The following is a 16,065-nucleotide window of genomic DNA, read 5'->3' on the forward strand; positions in this document are numbered from 1 at the left end:
CAGGTAAACAAACCGGCCCAGCCCGCCAGGGGCTTTCCCTACACAAGCAGCGGCCCCAGTTTGAGAAACACTGCCCTACTCATTCAATTAGGAAGCTTTTCCATTTTTGTATTGAGTTCCCCCCCGCACGCACACACACACAATGTGGCTGTGGCAAGTGAAGTACTTGAAAAGCTTCAACTCAGGTCTTGTCTAAGACCAGAAGAAAAAATGTTGTTGTTTTTTCTGCTAACCGAGCTAGCTTAACTTGATCTTGATTGAAAAGCCCACTCTGCACCTGCATAGACACAGTGCAACTGCTTTCGCATCATTTAAACATGTGAAGTTACAGCTGAAGCAGGATCCTAAAATTGAACTAAATGTGTTGAACTGCGTCCCCATCGGTGTTAAGTGTTTTGTCTGTTTGTGATTTTGGGGTGGGGGTGGTGGTAGTAAGAGGGGTTTTCAATCAAGTTAAACCAGCTCCTTTTCCTAGTCTGAGTGAAAAAGACTAGATTTGAAAGTGACCGTGTCCTTTAAAACATTCACTCCCCTGAGAGATTGTATCACCGAATAAAAGGTGCTAGATATGTTTGAAAAATCTCCCCTCTGAGGTCATACAAAGAGGCAAGTGATTTCACAATTCAGTTGCAGACAATTCAGTAAATCCTTATTATTAAATAGAATAAAAATAACAACTAAGCTTTTTAAAAAAATACGTCCTATTAGAACACAAATAATCAGTGTTTCTAAAGAGCAGCCTGGATTTCCCAGCCTCATGTGCGCCTGAACTTTGCCCAACTGAAGGGCAAATGGTAACTTACCAGGAGCCAGAGGAATCCATTCCTAATTAGCTATAACATGGAGCAGATTGCAGCCACCTTCCTCTACAAGATGGGGCAGGCTTCTAAATTGAGATGGAGCATTTGGGCCGGATTAACTTTTTGCGGGCCCGGTTCCAAACATTTGTGGGCCCCTATGTGGGCAATGGAACATGGCACAGGGAGGTCAGTCCTCAGAGCAAGGGGCTGGCCAGGGGCAATGGGGCATGGCACAGCAGGGGCAGCCCTGCTTCGCACAGTGCAAGGGCACTGTTTACAAACTGGCAGTTGCCAGACACACAGGCCCATCCAGCCCTGTGCTGCCAGCGTGCCCCTTCCCCATGGGGGTGGGTCCATGCAGTGCCACGCAGCCCCCCCGCCCCAGCACCGCTTGGACCCACTATGGCCAGCACCTGCCCCCCACAAATGCACAGTATCCCGAACACCACCTCTGCCCAGCACCCCCTGCCCTCAGCCCCACCACAACTGCCCAGTACCCCACACAGACCGCCCACTGCCCAGCACCCCAACACACACGTCACTCCCACTGCTCAGTACCCATCCCCACAGCCCTACCACCACAACACGCCCTCAACAGACCCCCACTGCCTAGCCCCCCAAAATACACAAATCTCCCCCACTGCCCAGCACCTCCCACCCCCTCACATCCCAGTATCCCCCCCGCAGACCCACTCCCCCCACACCCTGCCCCCAAGACCCTGCTGAGCCAGTGCACAGCAGGGATCCTCCCCTCCCAGCACAGTGCAAGGGGGCAGGACCACTGAAGCTCAGGAGCACAGAGCGTCCCCTGTCCCCCGGGGCCCCACCCAGCCCTACCCACCTGGCACTGATGGTGCTTGTGGTTGAGGAGGCATTTCCTTGCATGGGTAGGGGAGAGGCAGCCTCCAACTTCCCAAGATGGTCGCTTCTGCAGAGTGGCAGGGAGAGGCAGGCCCCGCTCCCGGGGAGCCCGAAGTGCATGGTCACTGGCCCAGCTGGAGCGGCAGCAGCTGAGAGCTCCTCTCTGCCCCTGGCTCTGCCGGCAGCAGCCGGCTGGTGACGGGGGCAGAAAGGACCCCTCAGTGGGCCGAGAGGAGCGAGCGGTGGGGGGGAGGAGCTGGGGTGGGGGGAGGAGAGAGAAGCCAGCTGCTCCAGGCGCAGCAAAAGTGGAGCGGGCTGTGCCAGGCTGGGGCACAGCACCACGGTGCCATTGTAAACCCAGTACTGATTCCTGTGGGATCTGCCACCCCTTCATAACTGCTATGGAGGATGAGGGCACTCTGTTCATTCCCTGCCCCGCACTCGGAACCGTGTTACTCAGCACTACACACTTCTCTGGACAACTCCCTGCAGCTCCAGCAGTTTGAATCTCTCTGCTGGAGGAGCTCCAAAGTAGGCTTTCTGCTCCTCCGAGTACCGGTCCTTCACTTCAATGATGTCCCTATAGCTCCAGTCCCGCCAGTGGAAATTGAATTTCTCCAGCAGCTCTATTCGCTTCTCCTCCGAGGCCACACAATCAACAGGGGCGACCTGCTCCAGGAATGGCACCTGAACATCTGGGAATAGGAGGAGACCTCGGATAGCAAACCAGCCTCCGTACCGGGGATGGATACAAACACCATAGATCTTCTGAAAAGAAGAAAGAGAACTGGTATGAGGCAGTGCTGTTCTATATCTAAGGGTTGGCCTGTCTCTAGCAGTGCCTAGTCTCTGGAACTTTGAGAGAACCCCTAATGCACATGGCCAAGTGATGCGGTGCTGTCTGAGAAGAAAGAGGAATTCCCTCCTGACCTTAGACTCTGAAACATTATTATATTAGGTTTCAGAGTAGCAGCCGTGTTAGTCTGTATCCGCAAAAAGAACAGGAGTACTTGTGGCACCTTAGATTCCCCTTATCTGGTTCACACACCTGCATGCACATGCACCCCTCTCCCTCACACCCCCAAATATGATGTGCTGGAAGGGGGATCTCGGGAGCCTCTTGTTAAACTTCCAAAATAAAAACTGAACGCAGTGCAAGTTTTGCCTGAGTAGGGATTGCAGGATTTGGCCCAGAGAAATGGAAAAGGCCTGTTTGGTTCTCTAGCCCATTTTGCCTGTCCTCAGCCAGGATTTTTCCCTATGCTACATTTGCCTGTGCTTTTGTCTAGGCTAGATTTAGATGTCCCAGGCAATTGGTCTTCCACCTCTTCCCTTAGAAGTTAATAAATCTCATTGATCAGGACATTTCCCCTCCTATTTAGCCTACATTTTCCTCTGCTCAATTTCATCTCTCCTCACCTAGTTATGCCCATTGTACCACTCCAAAGAATTCCCGACTCCTTGGCAGACACACTTCAAATAACTGTCACATTTACACCTCACGAGTTCCCTGAAGAAGGAATCAGTGAACCAACAAAAGTTTTACATTCAGTTGCTCCCGAGGGACTCTTGGGCTATGGTATGTAGCTCACCTTTTCTCCCCAGGGATCACACCTCACATCCTTCCTCTGGTAGTAATATGCTGCTCCAGCCACATGGGCAGCTGTCTGGGCCAGAAACTTGGGCTTCCGGTTTGGCAGGATCTCATAATCATAGATGATGTCCACCCTCTGGTCAGGGAGACTCTGGAGGAAGAAAAGCATCAGCTCAGAAGTATTGAAAAGTGTTGGCTACAGACACATTGGAGATATGGGGAATGGGTTTGAAGCTCCCTCCCTCAGCTGGCTACTGAACTCCCTCTTTCTAATCAATGGGCTTGCAGGATCAGGCCCTGTTCCGAACATGACTTCTGAGTGATCTTTAGTTTCCAGATACTAAGCGCCTTGACCCTGCAGTGAAAGGTGCATTATGAATGAGTTTCATTCCCTTATAAGGGAGTTTTTTGGCATGTCCCTCCTCTCTTCCTTTCCCAAGATAGAACTCAGTACATCTAGTGGACACTGGAGAACTGGGAAACTTCTGATTTATTGTAATGAAAAGATATTTATGTCTCAGTTTCCCCTCTGACCTTGAATTGTAACCAGCCGGCACGATGGGATTAATGTCTTCTTTAAAACAGGACAAGCAACGCAGTAATGGGTGGGGGGACATCACATAAGCACGAGTGAACTATCAACCTGTGAACTGAGCTGTAGAATCAGAATACTCAAAGACTGTATTAGCTTTATAAATACGTACCTGTATGGGCTGGTTTTTCCTACAGGAACTAAAATCACTGGAGTTTCCTACAGGAACTAAAATCACTGGAGGGTAATTAATGCAAATCCTTGGACAGGGAAACAAATCGAGAGAGACCCCACCCACCTGGGGAATGGCATATCCTGGTTTAACTGATTAAAGGCGGCTAGCAAACAAAGACATGAGAATTGTATAATGTGACCAACCTGAGGGGTCACTCTGACTATATCCAAGAACTGACATGTGACAAAGGACAGATCCTGCAGAAAGGTTTGAACTTAGTACTTTGAAACCTACCAAGGTCTTATGTGGTAAATACCTGGTAAGCATGTGTGTAAGCCATTTGTTCTATCATATATTTTCTCTGTAATGCTTTTGTTCTGATCAACTACTGTGCTTTATTGAGGCTGGCCGGTCACTGATTAACACAGTCATTGCCCTCAGAGATCAGGTCTGCAGGTGCTGGACTCAAGTCAGACTTGCTACGGTGATCACAGGGAATTGCAGGCAGAACTACAACCTAAATCCCTGAGCTCACCTGAAAGGAAGTCAGCTCCCGCAGGGGAGATGCTAGCCACCCAGAAATGGAGGATTACGGAGACACAAGGATTACATAATAAGCCTTGCAGTCTTCCAGCACTGTATCACTGAATTACATTTAAAGATACCAGTGAATAGCCAATGCAGTCTGATTAATGGAGATATTCAGCGAGGAAGTTTTAATTTTTTTTTGTAAGTCTCCATCCTGAAATCTTCTGTCACACCATGATCTCTAAAGTCGTCACGTGGGGTATCACCACTACCAAAAACTCCTATGCAGTTTTGAGGATTTACAGCATGAGTGGGCAAACTTTTTGGCCCGCGGGCTACATCTGGGTATAGAAATTGTACGGTGGGCCATGAATGCTCATGAAATTGGGGTTGGGGTGCGGGCTCTGGAGTGAGGCTGGGGTTGAGGGGATTGGGGTGCAGGAGGGTGCTCTGGGCTGGGACTGAGGGTTTCAGAGGGGGATCAGGGCTGGGGCAGGGGCGCAAAGGGGTGGCTCAGGGATGCAAGTTCTGGGCAGTGCTTACCTCAAGCGGCTCCTGGAAGCAGCGGCATGTCTCCCCCATGGTGGCTCTGCTGCGCGCTGCCCCGTCCACAGGTGCCGCTTCTGCAGCTCCCATTGGCCACAGTTTCTGGCCCCACTTGGGACGGGGCAGTGTGTGGAGGCCCCGGCTGCCCCTACACGTAGGAGCCGGAGGGGAGACATGCCGCTGCTTCCGGGATCCGCGTGGAGCAGCCCCCAACCCTGCTCCTCAGCCTGAGCACCGGAGTGGGAGAAGCCCCAGACTCCGCTCCCCAGCGGGAGCTCAAGGGCCGAATTAAAATGGCTGGTAGGCTGGATCTGGCCCGCGGGCCATAGTTTGCCCACCCCTGATTTACAGTGTCTCGATTCAGGTTTGCAGTGGTCATAGAAGTAGAAATAAAGGCTCTGATGACCTCTCTGTCAGCAAGCTCCCTTCTGTATTTAGTGAGATTTTATTTATATACATACTTGCATGAATATGAATCTATGATCTGTTCAGCAGGACAATCTGTTCCAAAGTTCAGTGCAGTTGGTGGCAGTGGTGGATTAGCCACTGAGAAGAAAGGGCCCGTGCCCAGGGTGGCGGAAGCCCAGAGCCCTGGCTACCAGGCAGGTGACTGCCCCTTGCCTCAACCCCACTGAGCAGCAGGGCCGGGTGGGGGAAGTCCCCACGCCCCGACCCCACTCCCCAGCAGCAGGGCTGGGCCGGCGGGGGAAGACCCCATGCCCGGACCCCGTCCCAAACTACAGGATGGGGGAAGCTCCCCCAGTGGCCCCCACCTGTCCCCAGCAGAAACTGTAGGGTAGAGGGAGCCCCCGCACAGCAGCCCCCACTCCACCCGTCCCTGGCAGAAGCCGCGGGGCAGCAGAGCAGGCCCCCACAACCGACCCTGCTCTCAGGCAGAAGCACCAGGTGGGTGGGGCAGGAGAAGCCCCAGCACCCCAACCCTAGTCCCCCACACAAGCACGGGGGGTGGTAGGGGAAGCTCCAGGACCCGGATCCCCACCACGGCCCTAGGACTGGAGCCACAGTGACCCCGGGGCCGTGGCGCGGGGACAGAGCTTCTCTGGTCTTGGGGCAGAAAGGAGCAAAAGGGGTTGCGGGCTGCAGGGGGGAGCCTGGGTAGAACAGGGGCAGGCCCCGGGGAAGGAGCAGAAAAGGGTGGGGCTGCGGGTGGGGCTGCAGGAGGAAGGGGTCGGGAGGGGACCCCACTTGCTCTGGCCCAGGGCCCCAGGAAACCTTAATCCGCCTCTGGTCAGTGGAAAGACTTCCAATGGGCTTTGGATCAGGCCCCAAATGCCCTGTTGGATTCTGGTACCACAAGGACAAGGGCATCCAGCCCCACGACTCAGCTCCAGCACTGAGGTGCAGCCTCCACCAAAGCATAGATCGAGGCTTGCGTCAGTTGTCAGCCATATCCTCCTCTCTCTGATGTCTGACTCCTGCCTTGAGCTTTTTGAGGCTTTCACTCATCACTCCTTCAGGTCCATTCCCCTTATGGTGGGGCAGACCCACGTTGACCTTCTGTATGACCTGGCGAACACCATCACCCCAACCCCGGAACCCATCCAACAACAGCTTTGTGTTTTTAATCCATGCCCATAGAGCACGATGTACATACCAAGGGTATAATGATAAAAGAGGCTGTGTGTGAGAGAAAAGGAAATCGACACCCTGTTGGGTACTCTAACCGTGAGCCTGGCAGCATGAATAATACTGTGCACTTACATGGCATCTTTCATCCGATGATCCCAAAGCACTTAAAAAAACCTCAGTCACAAACTCTCTGCCCATAAAATAGGCCAATAGCATTACTGCCATTTTACAGATTGAGAAACTGAGGCACGGAGAGGATAAGTGACTTCCCACATTCACGGACACAGCCAGGAAACAGAAATAAACCCAAGGGTTCTGACTCCCAGTCTCCCACTCTAGCCACTAGGTCGTACTCTCATTAGCAAGAGTACACTGTTTTCAAAGGTTCTTACCTCCTTCACGAGTGACAGATGATAAGAAACGCATTGATCCACTGGGTCATTGATTTTTTTCAGCAGCTGTTTGTCCACAAAGGGTTTAAAGGCTCTGTCAAACATTGAGGGAGTGCTGAGGACAATGAATGCCAGGGTGTCCTCGGAGTATCGGAGGTGAAAGGATGGCTGAAGAACAGCATTGTACCACCCAACCTTCAGCAAATAAAGATAAACATCCATTAGAACAAAGACCTCTAGATTTTGTCCTACCGTGGCTGCGCAGAATTTCATAACATGAAGGAGACTGCGGCTATCTTCATATGTAATACAGACCGTGCAGCCTGCCCAGGCTACAGCTCCCAGAATGCACTGCCTTCCATTCAAATCAAGAGGGAGCATTGCATGTCGGGGTTTACTGTCTATGGTCACCTCCACATATAAAACAAAAAAAAGGATGGCCTTATGTGGCACTGAGCCCTATACTGCACTTTGGCCAGCCCTGCCATAGAAACGGGTACATGAAAAATCTCACCAGCCAGACCTGCCAATGCAAATCAGATCCTTGATATAAATGCCTGGCAATGATGTCTTCTCTGCTCCCCTCCTCCCCACAATTATTCATCACTCATGACAAGGGTCCAGCAGCTTACTACATCTGAATAATAAAATGATAATGCTTGGCCTTTCAGTAGCACTTTCCTTCTAAAGATCTCAAAGCGCTTTATAAGCTTCAATTAATTCAGCCTCACAAGGCCCCCACTGAGGCTGGTGAGCATCAGTATCACTATTTTATAGATAGGGAAACTGAGGCAGAGATAAATTACAAATTACAGCACTGAGCTGAAGAGTTCACAACCCATTTCTGACTCAAGCCAGTTTACTAGAAATAATGAGAAATGCTTCTCTGACATCATTCTCGCTAACACAGGGGGAGGCTGGATGGGGGTGTTGTCAGTGACTGTGGAGCATATTTCTTGGCACTTTGCCATTCACACACTGGGACAGAGTTCGTTCTGAGTGGAATCCACGGCCCCTCTCGATTCTCTCTTGGAGCCGTAGAGGTCGACACTATCTGGGATTCTCTGACTGGTGTCCCCGCTGGATCATTTATTTTGACCTAGTGATCTCACTCCTGTTCCTGGTTGGGTGGGGGGGTGTTTGTTTTTGTTTTGTGTTTTGTTATTTGTCCCCCATTGTTTGGTTGATCCTTGTTTTCTGTGGCCCATCCCTTTTGTTGAGGGGGTGGCCTTTTTTTTTTTTATTAAACATGGATCAAATAAGCATGCTCACACACAGCTGCCCTGCCCCTTGTGATGTCATAAGGGCCATGACAGGCTGCTAATAAATCGATACTTCTGTTCAATCACATGACAGGCCACATGCTTTACTTCTCCAGGCATAAACAGTTATTTGTGAAGGTAGATGACATGATGCTCCCAAGAGTACAATAATCCCTCAGCGGAACATTAGGTGCATCACACACATTATGATGCTCCCAGATTTCAAGAGTTGCCTTCATGGCTGGATGGGTCATAATGCAGCCCAGCTGACAGTATTAGAAATTAGGGGGCAGATCAAGCCAAGAAGGCAGGGAGACATGAGCAGGAGAACAGAGACTCAGCCCCAGGAGTGCTAAGCACAGCCAGGTAATAACTCTAAAAATGCTAGCATAATACACAAACAACATATTACACAACCTGATTACACATAGCAAGTTTATTCTTTCGTATAGGACCCTGTGACTCTATTCTCTTCTTGCAGTTTGGCCCTTAGGAGGTCATAAAGGCCATGGCTAATATTTAAAAAGGAAGTGTAGTGGTTTTAGAAACTGTAAGGTGCTGAGCAGTTTTGAATAAGAGTGAAAGTGACTCTAATGAGAGTAGAAAGTACCCAGCACCACACAGGATCAGGATCCAGAAAGGAAATGAAATATACAGTAAATTAGCCGCCTTACAAAGTCAGTCCCACTGTTTAATCAGAAATTGGGTCAGTTTAAGATGCTGAACTGAGACTTCAGAAAAATCAGCTGAAATAGTTGAAGCTAAAAGTTGTTGATTTTGCAGCTGAGATCAAGAAATAAGATGCCACTAGAAATATGAGAACTGTATCTTAAAGGAGCCACAATGCTACCATTCTTTCATTCGGTAGCTAGAGCCTTTTTTGTTCCCCGTTTCTTCCATTCACTCTGCTACGTCTTTCTGTGGAAGTGGGAAGGTATCAGATCCTGCTCCAAATGCTAGAAGAATCACTTCTAACAAGACCTTGTTTCCTTTGGGCCATCAGACCAGGATTGTATCCTGAGATTAGCTAGGAAAGGCCTCAATATTTCATTTTCTACATATAAAGCTCTTGGTTGTTCCAGAATTAACGTAGCCTACTACAAACGGTCAAAAAAAAGTTCTTGCTTCCTCTATTATATCAGGTCATAGTTGAGGTTATAATCCTGTATGGTGCTCTCAGGATAATATCAGAGCCAAAAGAGAAATTATGCTTTAATTTTTTATCCTGATAATTAACAATTAAAAACAAACAGAATAAGGGCGATTAACATCCCAGTGGTTCTTTTTCTATTGATCCAACATCTATCCGGGCTGGTTGAAATAATCAATATTTGATGTATGTTTGCAATGTTGTTGTAGCCATGCTGGTCCCAGGATATGAGCAAGACAAGGTAGGTGAGGTAATATCTTTTACTGAACCAGTTTCTGTTAGTGGAAAGCTTCACAGACCTTTTTTCAGGTCTGGAAAGGGAAGCCAGGGTATCACAACTAAATATAAGGTGGGACAGGCTGTTAAGCATAAGGGGTTAACACATAATGCAAGAAACTACTTAAAATGAAGTAAAAAACGAGTCATCCTTGTGGCACCTTAAAGACTAACAAATTTATTTGGGCATAAGCTTTCGTGGGCTACAGCCCACTTCATCAGATGCATGGAGTGAAAAATACAGCAAGCAGGTAGAAATATACAGCCCATGAAAAGATGGGAGTTGCCTTAAAATGACGTGGGTAATTAACAGCCTGAAGTTATAGGACAAAGGAGGGCTGGTAGGTTACAGATTGTTGTAATGAATCATGAAACCAGAGTCTGTGTGAGACCAGGACACGTCAACTCAAAGCAGCACCGGCACCTGAGACAGATGCAAAACCCGCAGACATATCTCTACTGCTCAGAAATACCCCCCATAACACACCTTTCAAGATCTATGCGTCCTACATATGCCTCTCTTACAACATGTGGTGTACCTCATCAGTGCATCAAATGCCCCCAACAACTACTATGTGGGTGAAACAAGACAATCAATAACCTCTCGATCCTTGCCTGTGTGTGCGTGTGGGGGGGGAGAGGCAGAGTGAGGGCAGCCGGCTTCAGCAGTGTTACTGAGCATTTAATTTTGTAATGGGTAATGGAGATTGCTCTTAAAGATCTAGATGGTTCCACATTTAGGTTTTATATTTTAGAAACCAATTACAAACATGGAGGGGTGGTTAGGGCAGGCAGCTGGCCGGCCCCGCACAGCAGGGGTCCACGCCACCAGGCCCCTACAGCCCAGGTAACACATTGGCCTACAATGTGTAATAAGTTGAGAACCACTGATCTGGAGTAACTATTGATTTCAATGGACTCAGGACTGACACCAGTAAAACGGAGATCAGTTTTGTTTTGGCCTTTGTTTAAATCAATGGCTCTCAACCCTTCCAGACGACTGTACCCCTTTCAGGAGTCTGATTTGTCTTGCATACCCCCAAGTTTCACCTCACTTAAAAACTACTTGCTTACAAAATCAGACAAACATACAAAAGTGTCACAACCACTATTACTGAAAAATTGCTTACTTTCTGATTTTTACCATATAATTATAAAATCAATTGGAATATAAATATTGTACTTACATTTCAGCGTATTGTATATAGACCAGTATAAACAAGTCATTGTCTGTATGAAATTTTAGTTTGTACTGACTTTGCTAGTGTTTTTTATGTTGCCTGTTGTAAAACTAGGCAAGTATCTAGATGAGATGCTGTACCCCTGGAAGACCTCTGTGTATCCCCAGGGGTATGTGTAACCCCAGTTGAGAACCACTGGTTTAAATAATTAGTTGGTCTGCACGTTATTACACAGCGTTGAAAAGCGGTTGCACATGTTATTAGTCATGATCCAGTTTAACTACTACCCTGTTTCCCCGAAAATAAGACATCCCCCGAAAATAAGACCTACTTCCAGTTTTGTCTCTCGCTGTAATATAAGACATCCCCCGAAAATAAGACCTCCCCGATAATAAGGCCACCCTGGAATATAAGGCCCCGAAGCTCCAGGAAAAATAAGACCTCCCTTGAAAATAAGACCTAGCGCATCTTTGGGAGCAAAAATTAATATAAGACACTGTCTTATTTTCGGGGAAACACGGTAGTATAGAAATAACATGGTATGATGAATGCAGGGCTTTGGAGCTGTGACCCGGCTCCGCTCCAGCACCAGGCAAAAACCTGCAGCTCCACTGCTCCGGAGCTGCTCCGCGCTCCAGCTCCGGGCTCCGCTCCAAAGCCCTGGAGGAATGTATTCTTACTGTCCCTTAATATCCTTTTTGAAGGACTATCTTTTTAAAATACTATGTGGGGTTTTTCCCCAGGGAAGAGCAATGGGGACCATCCCACACACAGACATCTTGTATGTTTGGGGTTGTACAATAATAAAATAAATAATAAAACAATAATAATAATTAAGAATAAATTAAAACTGCATTATTAGCCCTGCAGTATGCTTCTCTGTAGGTATCTGTAGGTTCCAATGTGCGGATCATTATTCCTGGGCAGGTGCCAAGCAAAAGGCTGTGGAGATAGGGATGGGGTATGGATTTATTTTCTGTCAAAGGAAAGTCTCCAAGTTCCCTAGAAATATTGTGATCTACCAGGTGCAATTTCCTGCATTCTGTCAGGCCCAGGACCTGCAAACTTATGATGCCACAGGAGCAGTCCCTCTGACCCTAGTGATAGGGATAGAAAGAGCTATCGCTTCTGTTCAGTGCTAAAACCCTGGTGAGGCGGCGCCATCTACTGTCTCTTCATAGCTATGGGCCCGCATCAGTACTCCCACAGATAGGCTCCAATGCCCACTGAAGTCAGCTTTCCATTGGCTTTCATTTCCTTCCATTGGCTTTACTGAAAGCGGGACTGGGTCCATGTTTAGTCCTCCTACTGAAGCCAGTGCAAGCTAAGGACGTGAAGGACCCTCTCAAGAGGCACTCAGCACATTTCAGGAGGTGCCCTTAAATCAGGGGTGGGCAAACGTTTTGGCCCAAGGACCACATTTGGGTATGGAAATCGTATGGCGGGCCATGAATGCTCATGAAATTGGGGGTTGAAGAACGGGAGGGAGTGAGGGCTCCAGCTGGGGGTGCGGGATCTGGGGTGGGGCCAGAAATGAGGAGTTCGGGGTGCAGGAGTAGGCTCTGGGCTGGGGCAGGGGGGGAGGGGGCCTCTAGCTGGAGGTGATGGCTCTGGGGCGGGGTTGGGGCTGGGGGTTCAGGAGGGTGCTCCGGGCTGGGTTTAGAGGGTTGGAGGGGGATCAGGGTTGGAGCAGGGGGTTGGGATGCAGGAGGGGGTCAGGGGTGCAGTCTCCGGGCAGCACTTACCTCAAGCAGCTCCCAGAAGCAGCGGCATGTTCCCCCTCTGGCTCCTACGCGGAAGCACAGCCAGACGGCTCTGTGCGCTGCCCTGTCTGCAGGCGCCGCCCCTGCAGCTCCCATTGGTTGCGGTTCCCGGCCAATGGGAGCTGCGGGGGCTGCGCTTGGGGCAGGAGCAGCGTGCGGAGCCCCTTAGCTGCCCCTACCGTAGGAGCCAGAGGGGGGGCATGCCACTGCTTCCGGGAGTCACTAGCTGTCACCTTCAGCCCCCAACTAAAACCTCTCCAGCGCATCATCAAGGATCTACAACCTATCCTGAAGGACGATCCCTCACTCTCAGAGACCTTGGGAGACAGATCAGTCCTCGCTTACAGACAGCCCCCCAACCTGAAGCAAGTACTCACCAGCAACCACACACCACACAACAAAAACACTAACCCAGGAACCTATCCTTGCAACAAAGCCCGTTGCCAATTCTGTCCACATATCTATTCAAGGGACTTCATCATAGGACCTAATCACATCAGCCACGCCATCAGGGGCTCGTTCACCTGCACATCTACCAATGTGATATGTGCCAGCAATGCCCCTCTGCCATGTACATTGGCCAAACTGGACAGTCTCTATGCAAATGGACACAAATCAGACGTCAAGAATTATAACATTAAAAAACCAGTCAGAGAACACTTCAACCACCCCGGACACTCAATTACAGACCTAAAAGTGGCAATTCTTTAACAAAAAACTTCAAAAACAGACTCCAATGAGAAACTGCAGAACTGGAATTAATTTGCAAACTGGACACCATCAAATTAGGCCTGAATAAAGACTGGGAGTGGATGGGTTATTACACAAACTAAAAACTATTTCCCCATGCTAATTTCCCCCCCTACTGTTACTCACATCTTCTTGTCAACTGTTTGAATGGGCCATCCTGATTACCACTACAAAAGTGATTTTCCCTCCTGCTGATAATAACACACTTTAATTGATTTGTCTTGTTAGAGTTGTTAAGGAAACCCCCATCTTTTCATGTTCTCTGTATATATATCTATCTTTCTACTGTATTTTCCACTCTATGCATCTGATGAAGTGGGTTTGGGCCCAAATAAATTTGTTAGTCTCCAAGGTGCCACAAGTACTCCTTGTTCTTTTTCCTAACAGATTGGTTTCTCAGCAGTCAACAATAGTCTTATTTGTCAGAAACCTAACTTCATCTCTCCTAAAATGTTAGTTTACAAAAAAGCTTCATTTAAGAAATTCACAGTTTCAACGGGGAGATTCCTGATGAAGGCTTTCAGAATGTACGTACCTTGGCACATAATGACTTTGTCTCTCTGTGAAGATCAACATTCACTGACCTTGGTGGCAAATCTTAGTTTTACCTTTGCCTGGTTAATATTTAATTCTCAAGTCAATAAAAACTTTACTTCTTCAGTAGTCAGTTTCCTGACTATTGTCAATATTTAACTTTCAAGACAATACAATTTGATGTTAATCTCAGCAGAAGTCAATTATCTGTTTAGTATCATTTTGTGCAGCTCATCTGTGAAGTCATGTAATCCCTTCTCACACTTTCCTCCACTTTTATCTCCTGCTCTTGCGGTTCTCCAGCCAACTTCTCTGAATTTTTCAGCTGCTAGTTTCCCTGTTTCTTTCCTTGTACTTTCAACAAGATTACGCCTTTCACAACATACATGGAGAATTTTTTCCTCCCACACATTTTAAAAATTATACTTTCTCAGAAGTGTCAACTGCCACAAATAAAATGCTGTCCCTTGATGCACTCTGAAGAACAACATGGCAGTTTTGGAAATAATCTGAAAGGATGGAGATGCAATACACTTTGGAGCTCTCACCAGGGGACAGGTTGCTACTACACTATGGTAGGACTAATATCATTGGGAGTCAAAGGACCTACACAGCTTTCAAGAGACACCCAGCTTCTCGCAGGATCAGGCCCTTTATAGAAAGGCCCTCATGCCAGTTTTGAAGGCGACTGGGCACTTCACCTTCCCAGGTGGTCTAAACAGCGTGACAGCGGAAATGAGAAGAAAATAATCAATGGGAATAAGTGAAGGGATAAAAGGCAGCAAGATATGGGGCAAACTCAGTTGATGTCTGGATGTCCTGGCCAACAGAATGTAATTCAGGAAGAGTTACAGACTCAGGAGTACACGAAGATGTCCGGGTGAGAACCTACCACATCTTGCTCATCACTTCAATGCCAGCTTTTCCAGCACCTGGCCCTAGTGAAGAAGTAATTAGGCCATGTACTTTCCATACAAGGCCACCAACATACAACTCGGGGAGCGTCTGTACTATACTTCAGGATACAGCCTGAGGGGGGAGAGAGAGCGTGTGCGGGACCCCTGTGATCCACTTGTCCCAAAATCCACTGGACAGACACTATTTTCCCCATGGGCAACTGCCCATGACACCACCACGTCTGGAATACACCCGGGACCCTTCACCCCAAAGCGCCTGCAGCACCCCATCATCACACGACACGTCCACCCGCCGCCCCACGAACAGAGCCGTGAGGCCGCCCATCTCGTGTACTGGCTGGCGTGGGGATGGAACGTCACAGTGCAGCTGCATGATGTCACAGTGCCCGTGTGATGTCACGGTGACAGCTGCGTGATGTCACAGGCCACGTGGGCACCAGCCCGGGAGCCTGGCGGCCATAGCAGCCCCCGGCCCCAGCCACGCGGCTTATACCTTGAGGGGAGACACCTCGAAGCCGAAGTCGCACAAGCAACCGCGGACCCGCCTCTCCAGCGCAGCCACGCTTGGCTCCATACTGCCCATCGCGCGGGGGATCACGGGAGATGTAGTCTCCCGTCCGCCATGGCTGCGCGCGCGGAGTATCATGGGAAAGAGAGTCCTTCCCCCCCCACCCCGCGGCGCGCCTCCTCCTGCTCCCACGCTATGGCTGCGCGCGGGGCGGGCAGACAGGCCTCATATCCCATCGTGCCCTGCGCCGAAGGGCAGCGGCGTCTGCAGAGGGCTACGTCTCCCATGATACACCGCGCGCGGTCGCGGCATCAGGGCGGCGGGCAGCGCCCGAGACGCCGGGGCTGCTGGGAAGTGTAGTCCTGAGGCCGTTCCTCCCTGGGCCGGGCAGCGCAGGGTGGACTCCATCCCCCAGCAGCCCCCGGGCGGGGTGGCGAGGTGACGGCGGCGGTGCGCGTTTTGAAAGCCTCGGAGGGCGAGAAGCGGGGCCCAGAGGGCGCTGGGGCGTCGGAGCCGCGCACCAGGTCCGGGAGCCTGTGGCATCGGGACCCTCTCCCCGCCCTGGGGCTCCCAGCTCGGCGCGAGCCCGGTGCCGCCGCTGGGAGCCGAACCCTTCCCCCGCCCCGCTTCCGCCCTAGGCCTCGTCCCACAGAGACACCGGGGCCGCCGCAGAGCCCCTCGCCCCGCCCCCCTCCCCAGAGCCCCC

The 16,065-nt window shown here is 49.8% G+C and overlaps 1 protein-coding gene across 2 annotated transcripts; it reads right to left on the minus strand.

Annotated features, from left to right (window-relative positions):
• Window positions 1-1,552: 1,552 nt before the first annotated feature.
• Window positions 1,553-15,440, minus strand: MMACHC (metabolism of cobalamin associated C). Of its 2 annotated transcripts, none has more exons than XM_026651956.2 (4): window positions 15,345-15,440; window positions 7,019-7,213; window positions 3,254-3,406; window positions 1,553-2,429 (listed from the first exon to the last, which is right to left on the minus strand). In XM_026651956.2, the coding sequence occupies exons 1-4, from the start codon at window positions 15,432-15,434 to the stop codon at window positions 2,124-2,126; spliced, it is 744 nt and encodes a 247-aa protein (XP_026507741.1). In that variant the 5' UTR covers window positions 15,435-15,440; the 3' UTR covers window positions 1,553-2,123. The 2 variants fall into 2 exon arrangements, with proteins under 2 accessions (XP_026507741.1, XP_024073135.1); XM_024217367.2 differs by lacking the exon at window positions 15,345-15,440 and adding an exon at window positions 7,334-7,548.
• Window positions 15,441-16,065: the final 625 nt, after the last annotated feature.

The sequence above is a fragment of the Terrapene carolina genome, unplaced genomic scaffold (genome assembly GCF_002925995.2).
Source record: "Terrapene carolina triunguis isolate 2854851 unplaced genomic scaffold, T_m_triunguis-2.0 Scaffold110, whole genome shotgun sequence".
Classification (NCBI taxonomy): Eukaryota; Metazoa; Chordata; order Testudines; family Emydidae; genus Terrapene; species Terrapene triunguis.